Source organism: Pristiophorus japonicus, unplaced genomic scaffold, assembly GCF_044704955.1.
Source record: "Pristiophorus japonicus isolate sPriJap1 unplaced genomic scaffold, sPriJap1.hap1 HAP1_SCAFFOLD_1092, whole genome shotgun sequence".
NCBI lineage: Eukaryota > Metazoa > Chordata > Chondrichthyes > Pristiophoridae > Pristiophorus > Pristiophorus japonicus.
In genome coordinates this window covers 42,501-69,374 of record NW_027250748.1, presented here as the reverse complement: position 1 = coordinate 69,374, position 26,874 = coordinate 42,501, and the positions used below count along the sequence as shown (strand labels likewise).

The following is a 26,874-nucleotide window of genomic DNA, read 5'->3' as shown; positions in this document are numbered from 1 at the left end:
GTAACCTCCAGCCCCGACACCCCTCCCTATCTCTGTAACCCCCTCCAGCCCCGACACCCCTCCCTATCTCTGTAACCTCCAGCCCCGACACCCCTCCCTATCTCTGTAACCTCCAGCCCCTACACCCCTCCCTATCTCTGTAACCTCCAGCCCCTACACCCCTCCCTATCTCTGTAACCTCCAGCCCCTACACCCCTCCCTATCTCTGTAAACCTCCAGCCCCTACACCCCTCCCTATCTCTGTAACCTCCAGCCCCTACACCCCTCCCTATCTCTGTAACCTCCAGCCCCGACACCCCTCCCTATCTCTGTAACCTCCAGCCCCTACACCCCTCCCTATCTCTGTAACCTCCAGCCCCTACACCCCTCCCTATCTCTGTAACCTCCAGCCCCTACACCCCTCCCTATCTCTGTAACCTCCAGCCCCTACACCCCTCCCTATCTCTGTAACCCCCCCCAGCCCCGACACCCCTCCCTATCTCTGTAACCTCCAGCCCCTACACCCCTCCCTATCTCTGTAACCTCCAGCCCCGACACCCCTCACTATCTCTGTAACCTCCAGCCCCTACACCCCTCCCTATCTCTGTAACCTCCAACCCCTACACCCCTCCCTATCTCCGTAACCTCCTCCAGCCCCTACACCCCTCCCTATCTCTGTAACCTCCAGCCCCTACACCCCTCCCTATCTCTGTAACCTCCAGCCCCTACACCCCTCCCTATCTCAGTCACCCCCTCCAGCCCCGACACCCCTCCCTATCTCTGGAACCTCCAGCCCCTACACCCCTCCCTATCTCTGTAACCTCCAGCCCCTACACCCCTCCCTATCTCTGTAACCTCCAGCCCCTACACCCCTCCCTATCTCTGTAACCTCCAGCCCCTGCACCCCTCCCTATCTCTGTAACCTCCAGCCCCTACACCCCCTCCCTATCTCGGTAACCTCCAGCCCCTACACCCCCTCCCTATCTCAGTAACCTCCAGCTCCGACACCCCCTCCCTATCTCTGTAACCTCCAGCCCCTACACCCCTCCCTATCTCTGTAACCTCCAGCCCCTACACCCCCTCCCTATCTCTGTAACCTCCAGCCCCAACACCCCTCCCTATCTCTGCAACCCTCCCAGATCCCTGCGCCCCTCCAATCCTGCCCTCTCGAGCATCCCCCGAGACCCATCGCTCCACCATCGGAGGCCGTGCCTTCAGCTGCCCGGGGGGGCTACCCCCCAAGCTCAGGAACTCCCTCCCCCTCAACCTCTCCGCCTCTCTCTCCTCCTTTAAGACGCTCCTGAAAACCTGCCTCTCTGACCCAGCTTCTGGTCCCGTCCCCGAATAGCTCCTGATGTGGCTCGGGCTCGGGTTCTGCTCCGATAATCGCTCCCCGAGTAGCACCTTGGGATGTTTTACTCCCTTACAGGCGCTATCTAGATTAAAGTTCTTACCTCGTCATACTTTCGATTGACCAATGCTAACTTAAATCGGAACTCTGTGGGATCAATCGTCAAAACCCTTGGGCGACATTCACGGTCCAGACAATAGACACTGTTGCCTTTCACCCTGGTGATGTAAATCGGGAGGTCGAGGGTCCGGATAATGCCATGATCCCTGCACAACAGAGAGATGTGGAGTGACGGACACGCTTAAAGCATCGATCGTCGAACAGGAGGAGGGCCGTTCAGTCCCTCGAGTGTGTTACACAGGAACAGGAGGCCCATTCAGCCCCTCGAGTGTGTTACACAGGAACAGGAGGCCCATTCAGCCCCTCGAGTGTGTTACACAGGAACAGGAGGAGGCCCATTCAGCCCCTCGAGTGTGTTACACAGGAACCGGAGGAGGCCCATTCAGCCCCTCGAGTGTGTTACACAGGAACAGGAGGCCCATTCAGCCCCTCGAGTGTGTTACACAGGAACAGGAGGTCCATTCAGCCCCTCGAGTGTGCTACACAGGAACAGGAGGAGGCCCATTCAGCCCCTCGAGTGTGTTACACAGGGAACAGGAGGCCCATTCAGCCCCTCGAGCCTGTTACACAGGAACAGGAGGCACATTCAGCCCCTCGAGTGTGTTACACAGGGAACAGGAGGCCCATTCAGCCCCTCGAGTGTGCTACACAGGAACAGGAGGCCCATTCAGTCCCTCGAGTGTGTTACACAGGAACAGGAGGAGGCCCATTCAGCCCCTCGAGTGTGCTACACAGGAACAGGAGGAGGCCCATTCAGCCCCTCGAGTGTGTGTTACACAGGAACAGGAGGCCCATTCAGCCCCTCGAGTGTGTTACACAGGAACAGGAGGCCCATTCAGCCCCTCGAGTGTGTTACACAGGAACAGGAGGCCCATTCAGCCCCTCGAGTGTGTTACACAGGAACAGGAGGCCCATTCAGCCCCTCGAGTGTGTTACACAGGAACAGGAGGAGGCCCATTCAGCCCCTCGAGTGTGTGTTACACAGGAACAGGAGGAGGCCCATTCAGCCCCTCGAGTGTGTTACACAGGAACAGGAGGCCCATTCAGCCCCTCGAGTGTGTTACACAGGAACAGGAGGAGGCCCATTCAGCCCCTCGAGCCTGTTACACAGGAACAGGAGGCCCATTCAGTCCCTCGAGTGTGTTACACAGGAACAGGAGGCCATTCAGCCCCTCGAGTGTGTTACACAGGAACAGGAGGCCCATTCAGCCCCTCGAGTGTGTTACACAGGAACAGGAGGACCATTCAGCCCCTCGAGTGTGTTACACAGGAACAGGAGGCCCATTCAGCCCCTCGAGTGTGTTACACAGGAACAGGAGGAGGCCCATTCAGCCCCTCGAGCGTGTTACACAGGAACAGGAGGCCCATTCAGCCCCTCGAGTGTGTGTTACACAGGGACAGGAGGCCCATTCAGCCCCTCGAGTGTGTTACACAGGAACAGGAGGAGGCCCATTCAGCCCCTCGAGTGTGCTACACAGGAACAGGAGGAGGCCCATGTTGCGATATCCCCGGGTTCCCATCGCTTAAAGGAAACTTATTAACTCCACACACACACACACACACTTGTGCACAAAGCAATGGCTCTCTCCAACGCCACCCCTCCCCTGCAATTGACATTACCATTGGCCCAAACCGCCCCCCTCCCACACCATCAACGGGCCTGGTGCGGTCGGCATTGACCAGAAATGTTTCCGGACCAGCCCCCCGCCCCTGCCCCCCACCCCCGTGGGGGAACGAGCGCCGGGTTCGGAAAGCTGGCTATTCCGCCACGAGTGTCTTCACTTCCTGACTCTCACCCCCCCTCCGACACCGCCCCCGGATGAGTTGCAGGTCCCAGCAGGCCCGAGGAGCTCGACACAGTCTCGGGGGCCCGATCGATCGAGAGGCGCCGCTGAGCACCTTGACACACTCGCTCGCTCCACCACCCCTCCCCCCTTGCAGTGTGCAGCACTGTCCACAAGACTCTCCGCCGGCCATCGGCTCAAGGCTTCAAGACCTCGACAGGTCTCGACGCGACACGGGCAAAGCGGGCGTGCGGGAACACCCAGCAGGCCTCTGCGTTCCCCCCTCCGAGCCACACACACACTCACACTCACACCGTCCCTCGACTGGGAAATATATCGGGAGCTCCCTTCATCATCGCTGGGTCACAATGCTGGAACTCCCTCCCTCCCTCCCTCCCTCCCCCAACAGCGCCCTGTGTGTGTGTGTGTGTGTCGGGGAACAAATTTCACCACATGGACTGCAGCGGTTCAAGAAGGAGGCCGGAGGGGAGGTTACAGAGATAGGGAGGGAGTGTAGGGGGTTACAGAGATAGGGAGGGAGTGTAGGGGCTGGAGGTTACAGAGATAGGGAGGGGTGTAGGGGGTTACAGAGATAGGGAGGGAGTGTAGGGGGTTACAGAGATAGGGAGGGAGTGTAGGGGCTGGAGGTTACAGAGATAGGGAGGGGTGTAGGGGCTGGAGGTTACAGAGATAGGGAGGGAGTGTAGGGGCTGGAGGTTACAGAGATAGGGAGGGGTGTAGGGGCTGGAGGTTACAGAGATAGGGAGGGAGTGTAGGGGCTGGAGGTTACAGAGATAGGGAGGGGTGTCGGGGCTGGAGGTTACAGAGATAGGGAGGGGAGTAGGGGCTGGAGGTTACAGAGATAGGGAGGGGTGTAGGGGCTGGAGGTTACAGAGATAGGGAGGGGTGTAGGGGCTGGAGGTTACAGAGATAGGGAGTGGTGTAGGGGCTGGAGGTTACAGAGATAGGGAGGGGTGTAGGGGCTTACAGAGATAGGGAGGGGTGTAGGGGCTGCAGGTTACAGAGATAGGGAGGGGTGTAGAGGCTGGAGGTTACAGAGATAGGGAGGGGTGTAGGGGCTGGAGGTTACAGAGATAGGGAGGGGTGTAGGGACACAGACCCGAGGGAGGGGGGGTACAGGGAGATAGACTATGGGACACACTGGGTACTCACCCGGACACCAGCGCGTATTTGATGTGATTACTGGTGGTGTAGATGAATACCCCACTCTCATCCCACGCTCCGCTCTTGACCCGGATGTTCTCGTGGATGCTGCACATGGACTCTAGCTTGCGGTTACAGATCATGATGGCTGGGGAGAGACGGGGGAACAGGGGGGAGAGAGTTAGAGACAGAAGGCGAGAGACAGGGAGAGAGAGAGACAGGGAGAGAGAGAGAGACAGAGAGAGAGACAGAGAGAGAGAGAGAGAGACAGAGAGAGAGAGAGAGACAGAGAGAGAGACAGAGAGAGAGACAGAGAGAGAGACAGAGAGAGAGACAGAGAGAGAGACAGAGAGAGAGAGAGAGACAGAGAGAGAGACAGAGAGAGAGACAGAGAGAGAGACAGAGAGAGAGAGACAGAGAGAGAGAGAGAGAGAGAGAGGGAGAGAGAGAGAGAGAGAGGGAGAGAGAGAGAGAGAGAGAGGGAGAGAGGGAGGGAGCGAGAGAGACAGCGAGGGAGCGCGAGAGACAGAGAGGGAGCGCGAGAGACAGAGAGGGAGCGCGAGAGACAGAGAGGGAGCGAGAGAGACAGAGAGGGAGCGAGAGAGACAGAGAGGGAGCGAGAGAGACAGAGAGGGAGCGAGAGAGACAGAGAGGGAGCGCGAGAGACAGAGAGGGAGCGCGAGAGACAGAGAGGGAGCGAGAGGGACAGAGAGGGAGCGCGAGAGACAGAGAGGGAGCGCGAGAGACCGAGAGGGAGCGCGAGAGACCGAGAGGGAGCGCGAGAGACCGAGAGGGAGCGCGAGAGACCGAGAGGGAGCGCGAGAGACCGAGAGGGAGCGCGAGAGACCGAGAGGGAGCGCGAGAGACCGAGAGGGAGCGCGAGAGACCGAGAGGGAGCGCGAGAGACCGAGAGGGAGCGCGAGAGACCGAGAGGGAGCGCGAGAGACCGAGAGGGAGCGCGAGAGACCGAGAGGGAGCGCGAGAGACAGAGAGGGAGCGCGAGAGACAGAGAGGGAGCGCGAGAGACAGAGAGGGAGCGCGAGAGACAGAGAGGGAGCGCGAGAGACAGAGAGGGAGCGCGAGAGACCGAGAGGGAGCGCGAGAGACCGAGAGGGAGCGCGAGAGACCGAGAGGGAGCGCGAGAGACCGAGAGGGAGCGCGAGAGACCGAGAGGGAGCGCGAGAGACCGAGAGAGACCGATGTACCCAGGGCTCAGTCTGCCCGCTGGCCCCACCAGACACCCGAGCCCCGCCACTCACCGTGTTTGGAGAGCAGGGCCACGTGAGTCATGTCCCCAGACCACACGACATATTTCACCTTTGAGATCTTCACTGAGCTCAACGACCTGGGGAGAGACGGAGAGAGAGAGAGATCAAATGTTTGACAGACTGCGGGCTGAGGGTCCCCAACCCTCCAACTCTCCTCCCTCCCTCCACCCCACCCCAAGGGGCGTGGGGGAGCGAGTGTGTCAGCCGGCACTTCGACTGGGGGAGGCAGCACCACTCGCAACAGCTCAAAGTTCTCTCCGCCCCCTCCCTCCTCCTCGATCCCCGCCGTGCCCAGCCCCTCAATCTCTCCCCACCCCCTTCCCCTGAAACCTCTTTCCGTTAAAACGCCTCTCCCTTTGCTCTCTCCTCCTCCTCCTCCTCCTCCTCCTCCTCCTCCTCTGACCTCCGTTCCCCCTCACCTCTTCTGCTGCACATCAAACAGAGTGATCGAGTCTGCATCCCTCAGCAACAGGTTTCCCGTCCCGGCGTAGAAGATCTCGTCGCAGTTTGGGACTTGCACCTTTTTTGTGATTTCATTCTTCAAATTCTTGATCAGGATCTGGGGAGGGGGAGGGGGAGGGGGAAGGGGGCGGGGGAGAGAGGCAGAGAGGGGAAACCGGTTTGAGAGACCAGGCACGAAAGCACTGCTGCAATTGCCCCTCCCCGGGAAGCGCGCTATTCGGCAAGGCGAGGCTTCACAACCCGAGCCGTATTCTGTGCCCAGGGACCCCCCCCCGCCCCTTCCACCACCATTCTTCCCCCCCCCCCCCCCAGCAAGGTTCACCAGGCCGCGGTCAGGAGCACATTGGCAACGCGGACCATTTCCCAGGCCTCGGGAGCCTCTTCTCAACAAGAGCAGATATTGGCGACGAGCGACACCGCCTCCAGTGCGCCAGTGCAGCCTTCGGCCGCCTGAGGGAAAGAGGGAAGACCGGGCCCTCAAACCCACCACCGAGCCCATGGTCTACAGGGCTGTAGTGATACCCGCCCTCCTGTATGGCCCAGAGACACGGACCGTGTACAGTAGGTACCTCAAACCCACCACCGAGCCCATGGTCTACAGGGCTGTAGTGATACCCGCCCTCCTGTATGGCCCAGAGACACGGACCGTGTACAGTAGATACCTCAAATCCACCACCGAGCTCATGGTCTACAGAGCTGTAGTGATACCCTGCCCTCCTGTATGGCCCAGAGACACGGACCGTGTACAGTAGATACCTCAAACCCACCACCGAGCCCATGGTCTACAGGGCTGTAGTGATACACTCCCTCCTGTATGGCCCAGAGACATGGACCGTGTACAGTAGATACCTCAAACCCACCACCGAGCCCATGGTCTACAGGGCTGTAGTGATACACTCCCTCCTGTATGGCCCAGAGACACGGACCCTGTACAGTAGACACCTCAAACCCACCACCGAGCCCATGGTCTACAGGGCTGTAGTGATACACTCCCTCCTGTATGGCCCAGAGACACGGACCATGTACAGTAGACACCTCAAACCCACCACCGAGCCCATGGTCTACAGGGCTGTAGTGATACACTCCCTCCTGTATGGCCCAGAGACACGGACCGTGTACAGTAGACACCTCAAACCCACCACCGAGCCCATGGTCTACAGGGCTGTAGTGATACACTCCCTCCTGTATGGCCCAGAGACACGGACCGTGTACAGTAGATACCTCAAACCCACCACCGAGCCCATGGTCTACAGGGCTGTAGTGATACCCCGCCCTCCTGTATGGCCCAGAGACACGGACCATGTACAGTAGATACCTCAAATCCACCACCGAGCCCATGGTCTACAGGGCTGTAGTGATACACTCCCTCCTGTATGGCCCAGAGACACGGACCATGTACAGTAGACACCTCAAACCCACCACCGAGCCCATGGTCTACAGGGCTGTAGTGATACACTCCCTCCTGTATGGCCCAGAGACACGGACCATGTACAGTAGACACCTCAAACCCACCACCGAGCCCATGGTCTACAGGGCTGTAGTGATACACTCCCTCCTGTATGGCCCAGAGACACGGACCGTGTACAGTAGACACCTCGAGTCGCTGGAGAGATACCACCAACGCTGTCTCCGCGAGATCCCACAAACCCCCCCCTGGGGAGGACAGACACACCAACGTTAGCGTCCTCGACCAGACCCAACACCCCCCAGCATCGAAGCACTGACCCACACTCGACCGGCTCCGCTGGGCAGGGCCACATTGTCCGCACGTTCCCCCCGCCCCCCAGACACGAGACTCCCCAAAGCGAGCGCTCGACTCGGAACTCCTTCACGGCCCAAAGGTGGGGGGCAGAGGGAACGTTACAAGGGACCCACCCTCAAAGCCTCCCCTGATACAGTGCAACATCCCCCACCCACACCCTGGGAGCCCCCCCCGGGCCCAAAGACCAGTCCCGCCCCGAGTGGAGGGAGTGCATCCCGGGAGGGGGCGCTGAGCACCTCGAGTCTCGTCGCCAATTGCGTGCGGAGAGACCGAGCGTGCGGCAAACCAGTCCCCACACCCTCCCCCCTCTCCCTCAACGACTACCTGTCCCTCGTGTGACCGGGGGGTGGGGAAACTGCGGTTCCCGCATCGGGCTGTTCGGCCACCGAAGGCCTCGCGTTCAGAGTGGAGGCAAGTCTTCCTCGATGCCGAGGGACACGGCGTCGCATCGGAAGGGGGCCTGGGAAATAGCGGATGCAGTGGTAGTCATTTTCCAACAGTCGCCCGAGTACTTAAGGAGGTGGCCTGGGAAATAGCGGATGCAGTGGTAGTCATTTTCCAACAGTCGCCCGAGTACTTAAGGAGGTGGCCTGGGAAATAGCGTATGCAGTGGTAGTCATTTTCCAACAGTCGCCCGAGTACTTAAGGAGGTGGCCTGGGAAATAGCGGATGCAGTGGTAGTCATTTTCCAACAGTCGCCCGAGTACTTAAGGAGGTGGCCTGGGAAATAGCGGATGCAGTGGTAGTCATTTTCCAACAGTCGCCCAGAGTACTTAAGGAGGTGGCCTGGGAAATAGCGGATGCAGTGGTAGTCATTTTCCAACAGTCGCCCGAGTACTTAAGGAGGTGGCCTGGGAAATAGTGGATGCAGTGGTAGTCATTTTCCAACAGTCGCCCGAGTACTTAAGGAGGTGGCCTGGGAAATAGCGGATGCAGTGGTAGTCATTTTCCAACAGTCGCCCGAGTACTTAAGGAGGTGGCCTGGGAAATAGCGGATGCAGTGGTAGTCATTTTCCAACAGTCGCCCGAGTACTTAAGGAGGTGGCCTGGGAAATAGCGGATGCAGTGGTAGTCATTTTCCAACAGTCGCCCGAGCACTTAAGGAGGTGGCCTGGGAAATAGCGGATGCAGTGGTAGTCATTTTCCAACAGTCGCCCGAGTACTTAAGGAGGTGGCCTGGGAAATAGCGGATGCAGTGGTAGTCATTTTCCAACAGTCGCCCGAGTACTTAAGGAGGTGGCCTGGGAAATAGCGGATGCAGTGGTAGTCATTTTCCAACAGTCGCCCGAGTACTTAAGGAGGTGGCCTGGGAAATAGCGGATGCAGTGGTAGTCATTTTCCAACAGTCGCCCGAGTACTTAAGGAGGTGGCCTGAGAAATAGCGGATGCAGTGGTAGTCATTTTCCAACAGTCGCCCGAGTACTTAAGGAGGTGGCCTGGGAAATAGCGGATGCAGTGGTAGTCATTTTCCAACAGTCGCCCGAGTACTTAAGGAGGTGGCCTGGGAAATAGCGGATGCAGTGGTAGTCATTTTCCAACAGTCGCCCGAGTACTTAAGGAGGTGGCCTGGGAAATAGCGGATGCAGTGGTAGTCATTTTCCAACAGTCGCCCGAGTACTTAAGGAGGTGGCCTGGGAAATAGCGGATGCAGTGGTAGTCATTTTCTAACAGTCGCCCGAGTACTTAAGGAGGTGGCCTGGGAAATAGCGGATGCAGTGGTAGTCATTTTCCAACAGTCGCCCGAGTACTTAAGGAGGTGGCCTGGGAAATAGCGGATGCAGTGGTAGTCATTTTCCAACAGTCGCCCAGAGTACTTAAGGAGGTGGCCTTGGAAATAGTGGATGCGTTGACAGTCATTTTCCAACGTTCTGTAGACTCTGGATCAGTTCCTATCGAGTGAAGGGTAGCCAATGTAACCCCACTTTTTAAAAAAGGAGGGAGAGAGAAAACAGGGAATTATAGACCGGTCAGCCTGACATCAGTAGTGGGTAAAATGATGGAATCAATTATTAAGGATGTCATAGCAGCGCAGTTGGAAAGAGGTGACATGATAGGTCCAAGTCAGCATGGATTTGTGAAAGGGAAATCATGCTTGACAAATCTTCTGGAATTTTTTGAGGATGTTTCCAGTAGAGTGGACAAGGGAGAACCAGTTGATGTGATATATTTGGACTTTCAGAAGGCGTTCGACAAGGTCCCACACAGGAGATTGATGTGCAAAGTTAGAGCACATGGGATTGGGGGTAGTGTACTGACATGGATTGAGAACTGGTTGTCAGACAGGAAGCAAAGAGTAGGAGTAAATGGGTACTTTTCAGAATGGCAGGCAGTGACTAGTGGGGTACCGCAAGGTTCTGTGCTGGGGCCCCAGCTGTTTACACTGTACATTAATGATTTAGACGAGGGGATTAAATGTAGTATCTCCAAATTTGCGGATGACACTAAGTTGGGTGGCAGTGTGAGCTGCGAGGAGAATGCTATGAGGCTGCAGAGCGACTTGGACAGGTTCGGTGAGTGGGCAAATGCATGGCAGATGCAGTTTAGTGCGGGTAAATGTGAGGTTATCCACTTTGGTGGTAAAAACAGAGAGACAGACTATTATCTGAATGGTGACAGATTAGGAAAAGGGGAGGTGCAAAGAGACCTGGGTGTCATGGTACATCAGTCATTGAAGGTTGGCATGCAGGTACAGCAGGCGGTTAAGAAAGCAAATGGCATGTTGGCCTTCATAGCGAGGGGATTTGAGTACAGGGGCAGGGAGGTGTTGCTACAGTTGTACAGGGCCCTTGGTGAGGCCACACCTGGAGTATTGTGTACAGTTTTGGTCTCCTAACCTGAGGAAGGACATTCTTGCTATTGAGGGAGTGCAGCGAAGGTTCACCAGACTGATTCCCCGGGATGGCGGGACTGACCTATCAAGAAAGACTGGATCAACTGGGCTTGTATTCACTGGAGTTCAGAAGAATGAGAGGGGACCTCATAGAAACATATAAAATTCTGACGGGTTTAGACAGGTTCGATGCAGGAAGAATGTTCCCAATGTTGGGGAAGTCCAGAACCAGGGGTCACAGTCTAAGGATAAGGGGGAAGCCATTTAGGACCGAGATGCGGAGGAACTTCTTCACCCAGAGAGTGGTGAACCTGTGGAATTCTCTACCACAGAAAGTTGTTGAGGCCAATTCACTAAATATATTCAAAAAGGAGTTAGATGAGGTCCTTACTACTAGGGGGATCAAGGGGTATGGTGAGAAAGCAGGAATGGGGTACTGAAGTTGAATGTTCAGCCATGAACTCATTGAATGGCGGTGCAGGCTAGAGGGGCCGAATGGCCTACTCCTGCTCCTATTTTCTATGTGTCTATGTTTCTACTCGGGTTCCTGTGGACTGGAGCGGGTGGCGAATGGGACAGGGGTCAGTCCAAGTCCGCACGGATTCGTGAAAGAGGGGAGGGGAAAAATCATGCTGAAGAAGTCTTTTTTTTTTCTCTCTCTCGCGAGGATTGTAAGTGGCAGAGCGGACCAGGGGAGAACCAGTCGATGTGATGTATTTGGACTTGCGACAAGAGATCGGTGTGCAAAATGAAAGCACACGGTACTGGCTGGGGGGGTGGTCATGTGCTGGCGTGGATCGAGAACTGGTCGGCAGAGAGGCGGGATAAACAACTGGGGGCTGCCACGGGGGATCAGTGCCGGGGCCCCAGCTATTGACAAGACACATCAATGACTCGGACGACGGAATTGAGGGCGGTCTCGCCAAGTTTGCGGGCGACATGAAGGCGGGAGGCGGCGGGAGCTGTGAGGGGCAGGCCATTCAGCCCCTCGAGCCTGCACCCGCCATTCAATGAGTTCACGGGCTGAACATGCAACTTCAGTACCCCCATTCCTGCTCTCTCGCCATACCCCTCGATCCCCCCCGAGTAGTCAGGACTTCATCTAACTCCCTTTTGAATATACTCAGAGAACTGGCCCTCCAACAACTCTCTGCGGTGGAGAATTCCACAGGTCCACCCCTCTCTGGGTGAAGAGGTCTCTCCTCATCTCGGTCCTGAATGGCTTAGCCCCCTTATCCTTAGACTGTGTGAGCCTCCCTGGTTCTGGACTTCCCCCCAACATCAGGGACGTTCTTCCTGCGTCTAACCTGTCCAGTCCCATCAGAATTTTAGACCTTTCTATGAGGGCCCCCTCCTCTCATCCTTCTGAACTCCCAGTGAACACAAGCCCCAGTCTTTCTTGATACCATCCCCGGGGAATCAGTCTGGTGAACCTTCGCTGCGCTCCCTCAATAGCAAGAATGTCCTTCCTCGGGTTAGGAGACCAGAACTGTCCACAATACTCCAGGTGTGGCCTCACCAAGGGCCCCGTACAACTGTAGCAACACCTCCCTGCTCCCTGGACTCAAATCCCCCTCGCTGTGAAGGCCAACATAACCATTTGCCTCCTTCACCGCCTGCTGTCCCTGCATGGCCAACCTTCAATGACTGATGCACCCAGGTCTCTTTGCATCTCCCCCTTTTCCTCATCTGTCACCCTTCAGATATTGGGCTGTCTCTCTGTTTTGGACCACCAAAGTGGATAACCTCACACTTACCCGCCACTAAACTGCATCTGCCACGCATTTGCCCACTCACCGAACCTGTCCGAGTCGCTCTGCAGGCTCATAGCATCCTCCTCGCAGCTCACACCGCCACCCAGCTTAGTGTCATCCGCAAATTCGGAGATATTACACTCAATCCCCTCGTCCAAATCATTGATGTACAATTCTAAATAGCTGGGGCCCCAGCACTGATCCCTGCGGCACCCCACTGGTCACTGCCTGCCGCTCTGAGAAGTCCCCATTTGCTCCGACTCTTGGCTTCCTGTCTGACAACCAGTTCTCGATCCCAGTCAGCACACTACCCCCCCTCTTGTGTGGGACCTTGTCGAACGCCTTCTGAAAGTCCCAATATACCACATCTACTGGTTCTCCCCTGGTCCACTCTACATCCTCAAAAAATTCCAGAAGGTTTGTCGAGCATGATCTCCCCTTTCACGAGACCTGGGTACATCGGTCATTGAAGGTTGGCCATGCAGGGACAGCAGGGTGGTGAAGAAGGCAAATGGTCACGTTGGCCTTCACAGCGAGGGGGATTTGAGTCCAGGGGGCAGGGAGGTGTTGCTACAGTTGTACAGGGCCCTTGGCGAGGCCACACCTGGAGGACTGTGGACAGTTCTGGTCTCCGAACCTGAGGAGGGACGTTCTTGCCGTTGAGGGAGTGCAGCGAAGGTTCACCCGACTGATTCCCCGGGACGGCGGGACTGACATATGAGGAGAGACGGGATGGACTGGGACTTGTATTCACTGGGAGTTCAGAAGGATGAGAGAGGGGGGTACCCTCACAGAAAGGTTTAAAATTCTGACGGCACGGGACAGGTGAGACGCAGGAAGAAGGTTTTCCCGGTGTTAGGTGGGGGGGGGTGTTCTAAGGATGAGCCATTTCGGACCGGGATGAGGAGAAAACCGCTTCACTCAAGAGAACCGGTGGACCTGTGGGATTCTCGCCCGCAGAGAGTTGTTTGGGGGGGGGGGGGATGTATTCGAGAGGGAGTGGGATGTGGGGCTTAGGGCGAAAGGGATCGAGGGGGTTGTGGAGAGAAAGCAGGAAAGGGGGCACTGAGGGAGTGATTGGCCGTGATCGGAGTGAAGGCTCACATGGCCGAACAGCCGAATCCTGCACCGATTTTTCTCTGCTTCCACGCTCTGGCGCAGGGTGCAGAGCTCCCTCCCTCGCAGCTCCGCGGGGGCAATGTTCACCACATGGCCTGCAGCGATCCAAGAAGGAGGGCCCCCCCCCCAGACACCGGCTCACGGGGGCGGGCAACAGAGGCTGGGCCTGGCCAGCGATGCCCGCATGCAGGGAGCAGATAACAAGCCGCTTCTCCTCCCAGCCCGCCCCCAAAGTCGCCCTCCCCTCCTCCTCCTCGCCTCTCGCCCTCCCCTCCTCCTCCTCGCCCTCCCCTCCTCCCCCCGCCTCCAGAACTTACAGAGTGCATTCTGTCCAGCACGGCAAATCGGTTTCGAGCGACCCAGACAGCGGTCAGACCAGACGATCGTTTCCCCTCCGGAGCTGCACAAGGAGGGACACGAGTCAGTCAGTGACCGGCGAGACGGGCTGAGTGGGCCTCCTCCTGTTCCTGTGTAACACGCTCGAGGGGCTGAATGGGCCTCCTGTTCCTGTGTAACACACTCGAGGGGCTGAATGGGCCTCCTCCTGTTCCTGTGTAACACACTCGAGGGGCTGAATGGGCCTCCTCCTGTTCCTGTGTAACACGCTCGAGGGGCTGAATGGGCCTCCTCCTGTTCCTGTGTAACACACTCGAGGGACTGAATGGGCCTCCTCCTGTTCCTGTGTAACACACTCGAGGGGCTGAATGGGCCTCCTCCTGTTCCTGTGTAACACACTCGAGGGGCTGAATGGGCCTCCTCCTGTTCCTGTGTAACACACTCGAGGGGCTGAATGGGCCTCCTGTTCCTGTGTAACACACTCGAGGGGCTGAATGGGCCTCCTCCTGTTCCTGTGTAACACACTCGAGGGGCTGAATGGGCCTCCTCCTGTTCCTGTGTAACACACTCGAGGGGCTGAATGGGCCTCCTGTTCCTGTGTAACACGCTCGAGGGGCTGAATGGGCCTCCTGTTCCTGTGTAACACGCTCGAGGGGCTGAGTGGGCCTCCTCCTGTTCCTGTGTAACACACTCGAGGGGCTGAATGGGCCTCCTGTTCCTGTGTAACAGGCTCGAGGGGCTGAATGGGCCTCCTCCTGTTCCTGTGTAACACACTCGAGGGGCTGAATGGGCCTCCTGTTCCTGTGTAACACACTCGAGGGGCTGAATGGACCTCCTCCTGTTCCTGTGTAACACACTCGAGGGGCTGAATGGGCCTCCTGTTCCTGTGTAACACACTCGAGGGGCTGAATGGGCCTCCTCCTGTTCCTGTGTAACACACTCGAAGGGCTGAATGGGCCTCCTGTTCCTGTGTAACACACTCGAGGGGCTGAATGGGCCTCCTCCTGTTCCTGTGTAACACACTCGAGGGGCTGAATGGGCCTCCTGTTCCTGTGTAACACACTCGAGGGGCTGAATGGGCCTCCTCCTGTTCCTGTGTAACACACTCGAGGGGCTGAATGGGCCTCCTCCTGTTCCTGTGTAACACACTCGAGGGACTGAATGGACCTCCTCCTGTTCCTGTGTAACACACTCGAAGGGCTGAATGGGCCTCCTCCTGTTCCTGTGTAACACACTCGAGGGGCTGAATGGGCCTCCTCCTGTCGGAGGGGCAGTACTGAGGGAGCCCCGTACTGTCGGAGGGGCAGTACTGAGGGAGCCCCGCACTGTCGGAGGGGCAGCACTGAGGGAGCCCCGTACTGTCGGAGGGGCAGTACTGAGGGAGTGCCGCACTGTCGGAGGGGCAGTACTGAGGGAGTGCCGTACTGTCGGAGGGGCAGTACTGAGGGAGTGCCGTACTGTCGGAGGGGCAGTACTGAGGGAGCCCCGCACTGTCGGAGGGGCAGTACTGAGGGAGCCCCGCACTGTCGGAGGGGCAGTACTGAGGGAGCCCCGCACTGTCGGAGGGGCAGTACTGAGGGAGCCCCGCACTGTCGGAGGGGCAGTACTGAGGGAGTGTCGCACTGTCGGAGGGGCAGTACTGAGGGAGTGCCGCACTGTCGGAGGGGCAGTACTGAGGGAGTGCCGCACTGTCGGAGGGGCGGTACTGAGGGAGCCCCGCACTGTCGGAGGGGCAGCACTGAGGGAGCCCCGTACTGTCGGAGGGGCAGTACTGAGGGAGTGCCGCACTGTCGGAGGGGCAGTACTGAGGGAGTGCCGTACTGTCGGAGGGGCAGTACTGAGGGAGTGCCGTACTGTCGGAGGGGCAGTACTGAGGGAGCCCCGCACTGTCGGAGGGGCAGTACTGAGGGAGCCCCGCACTGTCGGAGGGGCAGTACTGAGGGAGCCCCGCACTGTCGGAGGGGCAGTACTGAGGGAGCCCCGCACTGTCGGAGGGGCAGTACTGAGGGAGTGCCGTACTGTCGGAGGGGCAGTACTGAGGGAGTGCCGCACTGTCGGAGGGGCGGTACTGAGGGAGCCCCGCACTGTCGGAGGGGCAGTACTGAGGGAGCCCCGCACTGTCGGAGGGGCAGTACTGAGGGAGTGCCGTACTGTGCTGTCTTGCTGCGGTCCAGAGGCCGCCTGCCCCCGCTCCGGGATGGGCTTACCGTCGGGATTCTGGGTATCGGAATCCTTCGGAATACTGTAGAGATCGTAGGTGCTGTTTTCCAAATTGCTGGCACGCTGTTCGGGCCGGGAGGGAAAAACAAGAGACAAATGTCAGCTTCTCCACACACACACACACACACACACACACACACACACAGAGTCCCGTCCCAGCACCCTGCAACCGTCCCCGCCCCCACTGCCTCAGCTATTCCGCTGCGGAAGCCCTCACCCATACCACCGTGACCTCCAGACGTGACCATTCCAACACACACCGGACTGGCAGCCCACATTGTACCCCACGTGAACTGCAGGTGATTCAAAGTTCGGCTGACCCCGTGTCCTAACTCGCACCCAGTCCCACTCACCCATCACCCCCTGTGCTCACTGTGCCCCGTGTCCTAACTCACACCCAGTCCCACTCACCCATCACCCCCTGTGCTCACTGACCCTGTGTCCTAACTCACACCCAGTCCCACTCACCCATCACCCCCTGGGCTCACTGCCCCGTGTCCTAACTCACACCCAGTCCCGCTCATCCATCACCCCCTGTGCTCACTGACCCCGTGTCCTAACTCACACCCAGTCCCACTCACCCATCACCCCCCTGTGCTCACTGACCCCGTGTCCTAACTCACACCCAGTCCCACTCACCCATCACCCCCTGTGCTCACTGCCCCGTGTCCTAACTCACACCCAGTCCCACTCACCCATCACCCCCTGTGCTCGCTGTCCCACATTGGCTCCCGGTTAAGCAACGCCTCAATTTCAAAATTCTCATCCTTGTTTTCAAATACCTCCATAGCCCCTACACCCCTCCCTATCTCTGTAACCTCCAGCCCCGACACCCCTCCCTATCTCTGTAACCTCCAGCCCCTACACCCCTCCCTATCTCTGTAACCTCCAGCCCCTACACCCCTCCCTATCTCTGTAACCTCCAGCCCCTACACCCCTCCCGATCTCTGTAACCTCCAGCCCCTACACCCCTCCCTATCTCTGTAACCTCCAGCCCCTACACCCCTCCCTATCTCTGTAACCTCCAGCCCCTACACCACTCCCTATCTCTGTAACCTCCAGCCCCTACACCCCTCCCTATCTCTGTAACCTCCATAGCCCCTACACCCCTCCCTATCTCTGTAACCTCCAGCCCCGACACCCCTCCCGATCTCTGTAACCTCCAGCCTCTACACCCCTCCCTATCTCTGTAACCTCCAGCCCCTACACCACTCCCTATCTCTATAACCTCCTCCAGCCCCTACACCCCTCCCTATCTCTGTAACCTCCAGCCCCTACACCCCTCCCTATCTCTGTAACCTCCAGCCCCTACACCCCTCCCTATCTCTGTAACCTCCAGCCCCTACACCCCTCCCTATCTCTGTAACCTCCAGCCCCTACACCCCTCCCTATCTCTGTAACCTCCAGCCCCTACACCCCTCCCTATCTCTGTAACCCTCCCAGATCCCTACACCCCTCCCTATCTCTGTAACCTCCAGCCCCTACACCCCCTCCCTATCTCTGTAACCTCCTCCAGCCCCTACACCCCCTCCCTATCTCTGTAACCTCCAGCCCCTACACCTCTCCCTATTTCTGTAACCCCAGCCCCTACACACCTCCCTATCTCTGTAACCTCCAGCCTCTACACCCCTCCCTATCTCTGTAACCCTCCCAGATCTCTGCGCCCCTCCAATCCTGCCCTCTCGAGCACCCCCCGATTCCCATCGCTCCACCATCGGAGGCCGTGCCTTCAGCTGCCTGGGGGCCCCCAAGCTCTGGAACTCCCTCCCTCAACCTCTCCGCCTCTCTCTCTCTCCTCCTTTTAAGACGCTCCTTAAAACCTGCCTCTCTGACCCAGCTTCTGGTCCCCTGTCCCGTAATATCTCCTGATGTGGCTCGGGCTCGGGTTCTGTTCCGATGGTCGTTCCCCGTGAAACGTCCAAGGAAAGGTTTTCCTATGTTAAAGGCGCTATGCAGAGGCAATGTGCTGCTGTTGTTATTGGAGTCCGGTGTGAGGCTGGGAGCTCGCAGAATCTCACCGTGCACAGGAGGACAGAATTCTCTGCTGGATTGTACGACATGCTGAAGACAGGAAACTTGGAGCCACTGCGAGAAAAGCAGAAAGTGAGACGTCAGTACGTGAAGCGAGCTGTACCTGCCCCGGGAGTGTTTGATGGGATAGTGTCGAGGGAGCTTTACTCTGTATCTAACCCCCTGTACCTGCCCTGGGAGTGTTTGATGGGACAGTGTAGAGGGAGCTTTACTCTGTATCTAACCCCCTGTACCTGCCCCGGGAGTGTTTGATGGGGACAGTGTAGAGGGAGCTTTACTCTGTATCTAACCCCCTGTACCTGCCCCGGGAGTGTTTGATGGGACAGTGTAGAGGGAGCTTTACTCTGTATCTAACCCCCTGTACCTGCCCTGGGAGTGTTTGATGGGACAGTGTAGAGGGAGCTTTACTCTGTATCTAACCCCCTGTACCTCCCCTGGGAGTGTTTGATGGGACAGTGTAGAGGGAGCTTTACTCTGTATCTAACCCCCTGTACCTGCCCCGGGAGTGTTTGATGGGACAGTGTAGAGGGAGCTTTACTCTGTATCTAACCCCCTGTACCTGCCCCGGGAGTGTTTGACGGGACAGTGTAGAGGGAGCTTTACTCTGTATCTAACCCCCTGTACCTGCCCTGGGAGTGTTTGATGGGACAGTGTAGAGGGAGCTTTACTCTGTATCTAACCCCCTGTACCTGCCCTGGGAGTGTTTGATGGGACAGTGTAGAGGGAGCTTTACTCTGTATCTAACCCCCTGTACCTGCCCTGGGAGTGTTTGATGGGACAGTGTAGAGGGAGCTTTACTCTATATCTAACCCCCTGTACCTGCCCTGGGAGTGTTTGACGGGACAGTGTAGAGGGAGCTTTACTCTGTATCTAACCCCCTGTACCTGCCCTGGGAGTGTTTGATGGGACAGTGTCGAGGGAGCTTTACTCTGTATCTAACCCCCTGTACTTGCCCTGGGAGTGTTTGATGGGACAGTGTAGAGGGAGCTTTACTCTGTATCTATCCCCCTGTACCTGCCCCGGGAGTGTTTGATGGGGACAGTGTAGAGGGAGCTTTACTCTGTATCTAACCCCGTGCTGTACCTGCCCCGGGAGTGTTTGACGGGACAGTGTAGAGGGAGCTTTACTGACCTTCGCAGCTGCATTCCTGCCACGTCCTTGGAGCTGTGGAAATCGAGGTGACGCAGGAACCGGTCTTTGACATAGAAGAGCACATTGCCATGCACCGCGTAGGCTGGCCTCTCTCGCTCCAGCTTGAAGACGATCATGCCGCTGTCATGGCCTGTGTCAGGGTCGGGACATGGACAGGAGCTCAGGAGAGACGGACCGCGTCCAGCCGACACCTCGAGTCGCTGGAGCTATACCACCGACGCTGTCTCCGCGAGATCCCGCAAATCCCCCTCCCCCCGGGGAGGACAGACACACCCGCGTTAGCGTCCTCGACCAGGCCTGACATCCCCACCGAGACCCTGGGAGCCACCGGCCCAAAGACCAGTCCGCCCCCAAGTGGAGGGAGTGCCTCCGGGTAAGGCGGCGAGCTCCTCGTCGCCAACTGCGTGCCGCGAGACCGTGCGCAGTCACCTGAAACTGCTGCACTTCTCACGAAAGAAATCACGAAGCCCACCAATGGGAAGGATCGATCTCAGCAGGAGCGGCGGACTGGACAATCTGGCCTCGTGACCCAACACCCAGCAAGCCCCTCGGCTCTGAAGGAAAAGCAGACCCCCCCCCCGAGAGACAAACCACCAGACTTGCGGAAGGCGCAGTCGTGAGTATAACTTCTGCTCCCCCGGAACCCCCAACTCAGTTCGGCCAGGGAAGGTGGGAGGCTGGTCACTGAACTGCTCAACTTGTGTCAAGAGGGAGAGAGAAAGCAGGGAATTGTGGACCGGTCAGCCTGACATCGGTAGTGGGTAAAATGATGGAATCAATTATTAAGGATGTCATAGCAGCGCATTTGGAAAGAGGTGACATGATAGGTCCAAGTCAGCATGGGTTTGTGAAAGGGAAATCATGCTTGACAAACCTTCTGGAATTTTTTGAGGATGTTTCCAGTAGAGTGGACCAGGGGAGAACCAGTTGATGTGGTATATTGGGACTTTCAGAGGGCTTTCGACAAGGTCCCACACAGGAGATTAACGCGCAAAGTTAGAGCACATGGGATTGGGGGTAGTGTGCTGACGTGGATTGAGAACTGGTTGGCAGACAGGAAGCCAAGAGTCGGAGTAAATGGGGACTTTTCGGAATGGCAGGCAGTGACTAGTGGGGTACCGCAGGGATCAGTGCTGGGGCCCCAGCTGTTTACATTGTACATTAATGATTTAGACGCGGGGATTAAATGCGGTATCTCCAAATTTGCGGATGACACTAAGTTGGGCGGCAGTGTGAGCTGCGAGGAGGATGCTATGAGCCTGCAGAGCGACTCGGACAGGTTCGGTGAGTGGGCAAATGCGTGGCAGATGCAGTTTAGTGGCGGATAAATGTGAGGTTATCCACTTTGGTGGTCCAAAACAGAGAGACAGACTATTATCGGAAGGGTGACAGATTAGGAAAAGGGGAGGTGCAACGAGACCTGGGTACATCAGTCATTGAAGGTTGGGCATGCAGGTACAGCAGGCGGTGAAGAAGGCAAATGGTTATGTTGGCCTTCATAGCGAGGAGGATTTGAGTACAGGGAGCAGGGAGGTGTTGCTACAGTTGTACAGAGCCCTTGGTGAGGCCACACCTGGAGTATTGTCTACAGTTTTGGTCTCCTAACCTGAGGAAGGACGTTCTTGCTATTGAGGGAGTGCAGCGAAGGTTCACCAGACTGATTCCCCGGGATGGTATCAAGAAAGACTGGATTGACTGGGGCTTGTATTCACTGGGAGTTCAGAAGAATGAGAGGGGGACCCTCATAGAAAGGTTTAAAATTCTGATGGGACGGGACAGGTTAGAATGTTCCCGATGTTTGGGGAAGTCCAGAACCAGGGCGGCTCACACAGTCTAAGGATAAGGGGGTAAGCCATTTAGGACCGAGATGAGGAGAGACTCCTTCACCCAGAGAGGGGTGAACCTGTGGAATTCTCTACCGCGGAGAGTTGTTGGGGGGCCAGTTCACTAAATATATTCAAAAGGGAGTTAGATGAGGTCCTTACGACTCGGGGGATCAAGGGGTATGGCGAGAGAGCAGGAAGGGGGTACTGAAGTTGCATGTTCAGCCGTGAACTCATTGAATGGCGGGTGGTGCAGGCTAGAGGGGCTGAATGGCCTGCTCCTGCCCCTATTTTCTATGTTTCTCAGTGGGATTTCGGAGGGATTGTTTTGTTGGTGTATTGCTGTTTGTCGAGATGCAGCTTGTCAAATAAATTGGAAGCCAAGGTTCCTCTCGTCTCCTTGTCTCAGTTCTATTGGATTACAGCTCCTGATGGGGAGGCTTGTGTCAGCACAGTGTCAGGGGAGCGAGGAGGGCCTCGAAAAGGCTCAACTGCGGGTCAGAGGCGAGGGAAGAAGGGGGTGCGGAGTGTTTTGAACCCCTGACCACTCCCCTCTCCCTCAAGTGACAGGGACTGCGGCTCCCGTATTGGGGCTGTTCGGCCAGCGAAGGCCTCGCGTTCGGAGGGGAAGCCAGACTCCCTCGGTTCCGATCGGCCGGCCACTGGGAGGAGCAGAAGTGCTCCAAAGGAGGAGCTCGATCACAGCAACACGCTACGACACTCAACTGGCTCCAGCAGAAGTGTCTCTTTTGGCTCGCACCCCCCCCACCCCACAACTGCATTAATATAGCGCCGTTAACGCAGTGAAACGCCCCAAGGTGCTACACGGGGGGGAGCGATCATCGGAACAGAACCCGAGCCACATCAGGAGATATCACGGGACAGGGGACCAGAAGCTGGGTCAGAGAGGCAGGTTTTAAGGAGCGTCTTAAAAGGAGGAGAGAGAGAGAGTGAGGCGGAGAGGTTGAGGGAGGGAGTTCCAGAGCTTGGGGGCCCCCCAGGCAGCTGAAGGCACGGCCTCCGATGGTGGAGCGATGGGAATCTGGGGGGTGCTCGAGAGGGCAGGATTGGAGGGGCGTCGGGATCTGGGAGGGTTACAGAGATAGGGAGGGGTGTAGGGGGCTACAGAGATAGGGAGGGGTGTAGGGGCTGGAGGTTACAGAGATAGGGAGGGGTGTAGGGGCTAGAGGAGGTTACAGAGATAGGGAGGGGTGTAGGGACTGGAGGTTACAGAGATAGGGAGGGGTGTAGGGGCTGGAGGTTACAGAGATAGGGAGGGGTGTAGGAGGTTACAGAGATAGGGAGGGGTGTAGGGGCTGGAGGTTACAGAGATAGGGAGAGGTGTAGGGGCTGGAGGTTACAGAGATAGGGAGGGGTGTAGGAGGTTACAGAGATAGGGAGGGGTGTAGGGGCTGGAGGTTACAGAGATAGGGAGGGGTGCAGGGGCTGGAGGTTACTGAGATAGGGAGGGGTGTAGGGGCTGGAGGAGGTTACAGAGATAGGGAGGGGTGTAGGAGGTTACAGAGATAGGGAGGGGTGTCGGGACTGGAGGAGGTTACAGAGATAGGGAGGGGTGTAGGGGCTGGAGGCTACAGAGATAGGGAGGGGTGTAGGGGCTGGAGGGGGTTACAGGGATAGGGAGGGGTGTAGGGGCTGGAGGAGGTTACAGAGATAGGGAGAGGTGTAGGGGCTGGAGGTTACAGAGATAGGGAGGGGTGTAGGAGGTTACAGAGATAGGGAGGGGTGTAGGGGCTGGAGGTTACAGAGATAGGGAGGGGTGTAGGGGCTGGAGGTTACAGAGATAGGGAGGGGTGTCGGGACTGGAGGAGGTTACAGAGATAGGGAGGGGTGTAGGGGCTGGAGTGGGTTACAGAGATAGGGAGGGGTGTAGGGGCTGGAGGTTACAGAGATAGGGAGGGGTGTAGGAGGTTACAGAGATAGGGAGGGGTGTCGGGACTGGAGGAGGTTACAGAGATAGGGAGGGGTGTAGGGGCTGGAGGCTACAGAGATAGGGAGGGGTGTAGGGACTGGAGGAGGTTACAGAGATAGGGAGGGGTGTAGAGGCTGGAGTGGGTTACAGAGATAGGGAGGGGTGTAGGGGCTGGAGGTTACAGAGATAGGGAGGGGTGTAGGGGGCTGGAGGAGGTTACAGAGATAGGGAGGGGTGTCGGGACTGGAGGAGGTTACAGAGATAGTGAGGGGTGTAGGGACTGGAGGAGGTTACAGAGATAGGGAGGGGTGTAGGGGCTGGAGGTTACAGAGATAGGGAGGGGTGTAGGGGCTGGAGGTTACAGAGATAGGGAGGGGTGTAGGGGCTGGTGGTTACAGAGATAGGGAGGGGTGTAGGGGCTGGAGGGGGCTACAGGGATAGGGAGGGGTGTAGGGGCTGGAGGAGGTTACAGAGATAGGGAGGGGTGTAGGGGCTGGAGGAGGTTACAGAGATAGTGAGGGGTGTAGGGGCTGGAGGTTACAGAGATAGGGAGGGGGTGTCGGGACTGGAGGAGGTTACAGAGATAGGGAGGGGTGTAGGGGCTGGAGGTTACAGAGATAGGGAGGGGCGTAGGGGCTGGAGGTTACAGAGATAGGGAGGCGGTGTAGGGGCTGGAGGCTACAGAGATAGGGAGGCGGTGTAGGGGCTGGAGGCTACAGAGATAGGGAGGGGTGTATGGACTGGAGGTTACAGAGATAGGGAGGGATGTAGGGGCTGGAGGTTACAGAGATAGAGAGGGGTGTAGGGACTGGAGGAGGTTACAGAGATAGGGAGGGGTGTCGGGGCTGGAGGTTACAGAGATAGGGAGGGGTGTAGGGGCTGGAGGAGGTTACAGAGATAGGGAGGGGTGTCGGGACTGGAGGAGGTTACAGAGATAGGGAGGGGTGTAGGGGCTGGAGGAGGTTACAGAGATAGGGAGGGGTATAGGGACTGGAGGAGGTTACAGAGATAGGGAGGGGTGTCGGGACTGGAGGAGGTTACAGAGATAGGGAGGGGTGTCTGGAGGGGTGTCGGGACTGGAGGAGGTTACAGAGATAGGGAGGGGTGTCGGGACTGGAGGAGGTTACAGAGATAGGGAGGGGTATAGGGACTGGAGGAGGTTACAGAGATAGGGAGGGGTGTCGGGACTGGAGGAGGTTACAGAGATAGGGAGGGGTGTAGGGGCTGGAGGAGGTTACAGAGATAGGGAGGGGTGTCGGGACTGGAGGAGGTTACAGAGATAGGGAGGGGTATAGGGACTGGAGGAGGTTACAGAGATAGGGAGGGGTGTCGGGAGGGGTGTAGGGACTGGAGGTTACAGAGATAGGGAGGGGTGTAGGGACTGGAGGAGGTTACAGAGACACCGATACAGTCCTTACCTGCGGCAAATAGGTTCAGGTTTGGATGTGCTCCCAGGACCCAGAAGCGATCATGGTCTCGACGGAACGTCTGAACACCAGTCCTGCTCAGGAGAGGCGGAGAGGGAGAGAAGGAGAGAGGGTGGGGGGGGTCGGTCAGTCAAACAGAAACGTCGCAACTGCCCAACCGCTATCTGCTTTCCACTCCCACGTCCCCTCCATCATGTGCGCTCCGAACGCCGCTATCTGCTTTCCACTCCCACGTCCCCTCCATCATGTGCGCTCCGAACGCCTCTATCTGCTTTCCACTCCCACGTCCCCTCCATCATGTGCGCTCCGAACGCCTCTATCTGCTTTCCACTCCCACGTCCCCTCCATCATGTGCGCTCCGAACGCCTCTATCTGCTTTCCACTCCCACGTCCCCTCCATCATGTGCGCTTCCGAACGCCTCTATCTGCTTTCCACTCCCACGTCCCCTCCATCATGTGCGCTCCGAACGCCTCTATCTGCTTTCCACTCCCACGTCCCCTCCATCATGTGCGCTTCCGAACGCCTCTATCTGCTTTCCACTCCCACGTCCCCTCCATCATGTGCGCTCCGAACGCCTCTGTCTGCTTTCACCGAATCTTCGAGGAAGGAGGGCCCGATCGAGTCCATCATGTCCGCCTCTCGTCAGGTCAACCCAGAGCCCTTCCCCCCCCACCCAGCCGAATCCCACGTTCCCAGCTCTCGCGCCCCTGCTCGGTATCATACGGCTCTTGAAGGGGCACTGCCTTCTGTGGTGAGGGGTTTGTCTCAAACTCCCTTTGGGGCAGCGAGTTCCTCCCCAGACCCCTGCCCCAGACCCCCAACCCCACCTCTGGGTGAAGAAATCCCCCCTCTATCCCCCCCCGCCCAATTAATTTCAATCCACGCCCCCCAAACCCCTGGTGGTCAACCCCTCCGCCCAGGGAAACAGGTCCGTCCTCTCCACTCGATCCAGGACGCCCCTCCCCCCGCCCTCGTCATTGTATCCACCTCACTCAGGGTCTCCCCCTCAGCCTCCTTCTGTTCCAAAGCAAAACAGACCCCCCCCCCAGCCCCTCCAGTCGTTCCTCGTCGCCAAAATTCTCCAGTCCCGCGCAACATCCTGGTAAATCTCCTCTGTACCCCTCTCCAGTGCAACATCCTGGTAAATCTCCTCTGTACCCTCTCCAGTGCAACATCCTGGTAAATCTCCTCTGTACCCCTCTCCAGTGCAACATCCTGGTAAATCTCCTCTGTACCCCTCTCCAGTGGTAAATCTCCTCTGCACCCTCTCCATTGCAACATCCTGGTAAATCTCCTCTGCACCCTCTCCATTGCAACATCCTGGTAAATCTCCTCTGTACCCCTCCCCAGTGCAACATCCTGGTAAATCTCCTCTGTACCCTCTCCATTGCAACATCCTGGTAAATCTCCTCTGCACCCTCTCCATTGCAACATCCTGGTAAATCTCCTCTGTACCCCTCCCCAGTGCAACATCCTGGTAAATCTCCTCTGTACCCTCTCCATTGCAACATCCTGGTAAATCTCCTCTGTACCCCTCCCCAGTGCAACATCCTGGTAAATCTCCTCTGTACCCCTCTCCAGTGCAACATCCTGGTAAATCTCCTCTGTACCCTCTCCAGTGCAACATCCTGGTAAATCTCCTCTGCACCCTCTCCATTGCAACATCCTGGTAAATCTCCTCTGTACCCCTCCCCAGTGCAACATCCTGGTAAATCTCCTCTGTACCCTCTCCATTGCAACATCCTGGTAAATCTCCTCTGTACCCCTCCCCAGTGCAACATCCTGGTAAATCTCCTCTGTACCCTCTCCAGTGTAACATCCTGGTAAATCTCCTCTGTACCCTCTCTCGTGCAACATCCTGGTCAATCTCCTCTGCACCCTCTCCAGTGCAACATCCTGGTAAATCTCCTCTGTACCCTCTCTAGTGCAACATCCTGGTAAATCTCCTCTGTACCCCTCTCCAGTGCAACATCCTGGTAAATCTCCTCTGTACCCTCTCCAGTGCAACATCCTGGTCAACCTCCTCTGTACCCTCTCTAGTGCAACATCCTGGTAAATCTCCTCTGTACCCCTCTCCAGTGCAATCACATCCTTCCTGTAATGCGTTGACCAGACCTACACGCAGTACTCCAGCTGTGGCCTAACCAGTTTTGTCCAGTTCGAGCACAACCCCTCCCCTCGCTCTTGTATTCCCCGCCCCGGCCAATAGAGGCAAGTATTCCGCGTGCCTTCTTAACCACTTGGCCTGCTACCATCAGGGACCTGCGGACCTGCACTCCCAAGGTCCCTCCCGTACCTCGACACTGCCCCGTGTCCGACCATTTCATGTGCGTTCCCTCGCCTCGTTAGCCCCTCCCCAAA

General features: G+C 57.4%; 2 protein-coding genes across 4 annotated transcripts in view; one reads left to right on the top strand and one right to left on the bottom strand.

The window, feature by feature from the left end:
* Positions 1-26,874, bottom strand: part of copa (COPI coat complex subunit alpha) — a 104,345-nt gene that overhangs the window by 40,179 nt on the left and 37,292 nt on the right. For all 3 annotated transcript variants that reach the window (XM_070870026.1, XM_070870028.1, XM_070870027.1), the window contains exons 12-20: positions 24,504-24,586; positions 19,312-19,462; positions 18,168-18,234; positions 16,137-16,212; positions 13,911-13,993; positions 6,086-6,225; positions 5,658-5,743; positions 4,408-4,546; positions 1,434-1,596 (exon numbers count right to left, since the gene is read on the bottom strand). In XM_070870026.1, the coding sequence (XP_070726127.1) occupies positions 1,434-1,596; positions 4,408-4,546; positions 5,658-5,743; positions 6,086-6,225; positions 13,911-13,993; positions 16,137-16,212; positions 18,168-18,234; positions 19,312-19,462; positions 24,504-24,586 (988 nt within the window). The remainder of the gene's footprint in view (positions 1-1,433; positions 1,597-4,407; positions 4,547-5,657; positions 5,744-6,085; positions 6,226-13,910; positions 13,994-16,136; positions 16,213-18,167; positions 18,235-19,311; positions 19,463-24,503; positions 24,587-26,874) is intronic.
* LOC139241502 (zinc finger protein 530-like) lies at positions 1,612-2,991 on the top strand. The gene is made up of 3 exons (XM_070870029.1): positions 1,612-1,618; positions 1,655-1,906; positions 2,195-2,991. The coding sequence occupies exons 1-3, from the start codon at positions 1,612-1,614 to the stop codon at positions 2,989-2,991; spliced, it is 1,056 nt and encodes a 351-aa protein (XP_070726130.1).

Excerpts from the sequence above, each read along its gene's own strand:
- LOC139241502 (XM_070870029.1), top strand. Across the intron at positions 1,907-2,194 it reads GTGTTACACAGGAACAGGAG|GAGGCCCATTCAGCCCCTCG; the intron begins GTCCATTCAGCC and ends CAGGAACAGGAG.